Source organism: Triticum urartu, chromosome 5A, assembly GCF_056163025.1.
Source record: "Triticum urartu cultivar PI428250 chromosome 5A, HENAU_Tu73, whole genome shotgun sequence".
NCBI classification, from domain to species: domain Eukaryota; kingdom Viridiplantae; phylum Streptophyta; class Magnoliopsida; order Poales; family Poaceae; genus Triticum; species Triticum urartu.
The window spans coordinates 334229272-334234319 of record NC_141877.1 but is presented as its reverse complement, the minus strand read 5'-3'; the positions used below and the strand labels follow the sequence as shown (position 1 = coordinate 334234319).

General features: G+C 41.8%; 1 protein-coding gene across 1 annotated transcript; it reads right to left on the bottom strand.

Moving 5' to 3' along the window:
* Window positions 1–393: 393 nt before the first annotated feature.
* Window positions 394–1611, bottom strand: LOC125555948 (WUSCHEL-related homeobox 3-like). The gene is made up of 2 exons (XM_048718753.2): window positions 1117–1611; window positions 394–978 (listed from the first exon to the last, which is right to left on the bottom strand). Exons 1-2 carry the CDS (start codon window positions 1516–1518, stop codon window positions 655–657), a joined length of 726 nt encoding a protein of 241 aa, XP_048574710.1. The 5' UTR covers window positions 1519–1611; the 3' UTR covers window positions 394–654.
* Window positions 1612–5048: the final 3437 nt, after the last annotated feature.

The window sequence follows — 5048 nt, the reverse complement described above, 5'->3', positions numbered from 1 at the left end:
ACCTAGGCAAAAAGACTACCAACCAATACATTAAGGAGTTTTATTATTAAACAATTAAATAAAGGAGGCTTAGTTACAAAATCTAAGCACCGATGCATTGAGAACATTAGTTGCTAAGCATTTTAATACACTTAGCACCCCACTTTAGCACCAATGCATTGGGAGAGATCTCAGTCGGTTCTCAGTAAACAGCTGCCATTTCAAGTTTCCGAAAAAAAACAGGAGGCAAACACAAGGAACTAGGCATCTTCCACGATTTCAGTATTGTGTTTGGAACTGATTGTGGAAACAAGCAGGATGCAAATATGACAATGTGTACATACGGCTTAGTGAAATGAGATTAATAATTATATTATTTCACTACAATGCCAAAAGCAACCTAACAAGTAGTGGACTTGAGAATACATGTTACAAAAACTAGCAACACACTGGGCTTACAAACTCAACGGCACAACTTAGGAAACAAAGTACTTAGCATCAATGCGTCAAGTCAAACACAAGCAACACACTGCTCACCGTATTAGAAGGGAGCAGGTCCATAAAAAAACTAATTAAAATAAAACTAAAAACACACACACATCACCAGGAAAACCCACAGGTAACTTTAGCTAGAGATAATATATAGTGAAGTAGCTAGAGATCATGTCAAGCTAGCTAGTTTGTGGAGGTGGAGCAAGAGGAGGACTTGGAGCTGCTGCACTCGTCCCTGAGGCCGCCACCGGTGCTCTTTGTAGGGAAGAGCTCTAGGGTTCTGAGCGGCCGGCAGCATGGCCATGGCGGCGGGGTCATATTATTCATACCACCGCCGGCCGCTGCGGAGCTGCCTCCAGCTGCTGCTACACTGTTGTTAATGTTGCTGTTCTCCATCACCATCTGCTGCTGTGTCATCCATTCCTGCTGCTGGCTTGTCTTGCCTGCAAACTCCAACCCCGAAACTGGAAGAGCTCCTCCTGCTGCTGTTTCCTGCTGCAAGTAGCCCTACATATATATATATTCCATGAGTTAATTGTTATGGCTATATTGTCTTTGTTTCTTCAGAAAAGAGGTAGAGGAATAAATATAGGTATGCGCGCGTATAGAAATTACTCATAAGTTAGCAATAGAAAATTTAAAGACCTGAGGCGCCATGAAGCAGCTGGTAGCGTATGTGTGGTGGTGATGGTGCAGCTGCATCACCGCGGGGTGCATCGCGTTCACGCCCGCACCAGCACCAGCAGCATTGCCTCCGCCACCGGCAGCACCAGTATGAGGAGGAGGAGGAGGAGGAGCCGCCGGCGAGGAGGGTTGCTGGTGGCGGGCGCAGAGGCGGCGACGGAGACGCTGGCGCTCGCGGGCCTTGTGGTTCTGGAACCAGTAGAAGACGTTCTTTCCCTCGATGCGGCCGTAGTAGGCGAGGTGCGCCGTGATCTGCTGGATCTCCGCCGCGTTAGGTGTGCGCACGCCGCTCCGGTACATCTCCTCCAGGATCATCAGCTGCTCAGGCGTCGGGCACCAACGGGTCGATGGCGTCTGCGGCATCTTCCTCCTTCTTAACTACTGCTCTTGGATCTCGATCTTTGTGTCTAGTTAACTGCGTGCTAGAGCTAGCTGCTGCAAGTGCTAGTGTGCGTACGTTGGTGCTAGGGATATGTTCCAAGCCTAAGGTTGAGTGAGTTATATAGACCGAGCTGGCCGGGCTAGCTAAGGTAGCAAGAGCTAGCCGAGTCAATTACTCCAGTGAGCAGGTGCTGAGAGGAGACGTGAGACAAATTGGTGCGGTGAACTGTCAGAGTCAAGGGTTGACACACTTATTTAGCCACTACTGGAATCGCCCTAGGGTTAGCTCCTCATTTTCCCACAGCTGGGACTTGCATAGTTGCATGCATTTTGGAATTAATGTCGTTTCTCCATATATGGCTATATATAGATGAAGTACTAATATATATAAGTATCATGAGATAAATATATAATCTCACTTTTTTTGTGCACGAACAAAAAATGTTTCTCCACGTGTAGATAAATTTTTGAAATGCAAGTACATGTAAAGATTTCCAAAATGGGAAGAAAGATCATAAATAATATACTTATCATAAATTTAGGTCTTATAAAAGAAAATTTTGGTACTTTCAAATATGTATATCTGAAAATTCAAACACCCGAACTTAATTTGAAATAAGTAAAATGATTTTTAGTTTAAAAGAATAATTTTGTTTGAAACATATGAAACTTTGTGTGGTCTCATTATATCACATGTAGAGTGTGTGGTTAAAATTTCAAAAATATTTGCAAAAGGGCATGATGTAGGTTGTTTAGAAATTGAAGACGGCCTCGAGGCACGCGTGTCGCATATCAAATTAATGATAATGCAGTTGTTACTTGCATATATGACCTAAACATATACTAAACTATTTAAATGTCATGTTTTCATAAATTTTGAGGCATTTTTAGATGTACATGTAGTTCAAATTTGATTTATAACTATAAGTGCATTAAATGCCAACGTCCTCTCCTCGCTAGGGTTGAGCCCAGCGCGACCGCGCCCCCGACGTGCCACTCTAGTGCTCCGCCCACTGCCAACCGAACGTGTATTAACTTGGTCGAAAATACACGAACATATTATCACGCAGCTTGTTAGGACTAGCACACAGACCAAATTAAGTACTTATTCTGTTGCCTGTTTAAGTACGACATGCTCAGCATATACTAAAGTTGAGAGCTAAATTTCAACATCTGAGACAACATCTATTGTAGCTATAGCTTCACAAGGACAGAACATTGGGGGTAATATAAATAAAGGAAACAGAGTTCGGCTAGGTATGCAAGTGCCGGTAGCAATGCCTGCTTATTTTGTTTAGATATATGTGTTGGGAGTCTTTTCGTTGCTCCTGCGTGTATTGTGATATTCCAGCTATCGAGCCATCGAGCTTTGCATATGTGCATCTTTTGAAAAATTTCAGAGATTGAAAATGAGTGACAATATTTTGGCGAAACATTGATTAATTTCTGTTTCGTCAAATTTCTAGCACTCAATATGTCCAATTTTTAGCAAAGGTCAAGCCAATTTTTTCGTTAACTTTTGCTTTTCATGTTATTTTGTAACTCTTTACTGTAATTCTATTGTTTTTTAATGTTTTTCCAAACAATTTAGCAAAGGCAACAAATGGATAACACGGTCGGACCATCGTCCCATATGACCCAAGATGAAGCTAGCCGGCGCCATCAATATGACAATACTGATGATGGCATCGAGTGTGAGGAAACCAACTTTGACAAGACCCACCATGAGGAAGAACCAACAAGTGGGGAGGAAATGACCACCGGTGAGGAGGAAGCTGAGAGGGAAAATCAACCCAAAAAGTGGAAAAGTTTTACATGAAGCTTCTAATGAATTAACTTCAACCTCACAAAAAATGGGACCCTAAATATATCCCTAAAATAATAAAGGGATAATTGGTTTTATGTCCCTAGTTGGGTCACACTCGGCAAGTTTACCCGTAGTTTCCGAAAATGCTCATTCCCACTCAAACCACTTTGCTCGTCTTATGTTTTTGCCCTTTGACCATTTGACTATCACTTTGAAAACTTCATAAAAAAATCATACTAACTCAGAAAAATGCAAATAAGAGATCAAAATGTTTAGAAAAACATCACTTATATATGCATGTCATTTGCATTCATGAAAAAACTGTTGAAAAGTCCCCATCTCAATTTGAGCTCATATAATCTCAACATGAAAAGTAAAATCTGAAAAAATTGAAACAAAATTCAAAAAATCTATTTTTTGTGGCAAAGTGTCATCAGGGAATGACATTTGTTGAAGTCGTGGCAAAAAAATATAGCACTCCCAAATGCTTTTGTTTTGTAGCATCAATTTTGTTTTGTTTTTTATCATGACCTTCCACGAATGTCATTCCCTTATAAAACATGGCAAGCGCTCAAAACATTGGTAAACGTTTGCCACCAAAAAATAGATTTTTTTTCAATTTTTTTTCACTTTTTTTCAGATTATACTGTTCATGCTAAGATCATATCAGCTCAAACTGAGATGGGGACATTCCAACACTTTTGTCATGAATGCAAATGACATGCATATATAGGTGACTTTTACTGAACATTTTGATATCTTATTTGCATTTTTCTGAGTTAGTATGAATTTGTTATGAAGTTTTCAAAGTGACGGTCAAACGGCAAAAGGGCAAAAGTATAAGACGAGCAAAAGTGATTTGGGCATGAACGAGTATTTTCGAAAATTAGGGGTAAACCTGCCGAGTGTGACCCAACTATGGACATAAAACTAGTTACCCCAATAATAAAACACTAAGGTTAATAAAAAGTCATTGCAAAAATAAAATAGTAGTGGTGGGCCTCCACAATCACTCGTTACTGGTAATGCATTCCACTAGTGGGCGTCTCGGTCTACAGCGTACAAATTTCACTACTCGGTCTACAACATATGGATGACACATTGGATGGACGCTGGCGTGGACGAAGAATGAGCTTAGGTTGATTCATGCCCTCACCATCTCTTCATGACGACACTCTGACCTTTGCAGGCCTTGACCCCCTGGTGTACCTTACTGATACTGAGGACATACTTCAAGATATCCTCCAAGCAATAGATGTGGATCACCCCACCAATATACCGGCAGCGTAGGATCACCCCACCAATATGCCAACAACAAGGGATGATTAAGGTGTTGCCGAAGACACACAGCCGTTTAGAGCGTCCAGGGATTTGGGCTTTTCACCAGTCAAGGGCCCGAAGTAGCACTCTAAAAAAAATGCTACCATGGCAGCATTACTTGTTGGGAACGCAGTAATTTCAAAAAAAATCCTACGTACACGCAAGATCATGATGATGCATAGCAACGAGAGGGGAGAGTATTGTCCATGTACCCTCGTAGACCGTAAGCGGAAGCGTTATGACAACGCGGTTGATGTAGTCGTACACCTTCATGATCGACCGATCCTAGTACCGAAACTACGGCACCTCCGCGATCTACACACGTTCGGCTCGGTGACGTTCCACGAACTCACGATCCAGCAGTGTCGAGGAAGAGTTTCGTCAG

Bases quoted from the DNA above. Each gene is read 5' to 3' on its own strand.
- LOC125555948 (XM_048718753.2), bottom strand. From the start codon at position 1,518: ATGCCGCAGACGCCATCGACCCGTTGGTGCCCGACGCCTGAGCAGCTG. The intron at 979-1,116 runs GTCTTTAAATTT...ATATATATGTAG, and splicing joins GCTGCTTCATGGCGCCTCAG to GGCTACTTGCAGCAGGAAAC.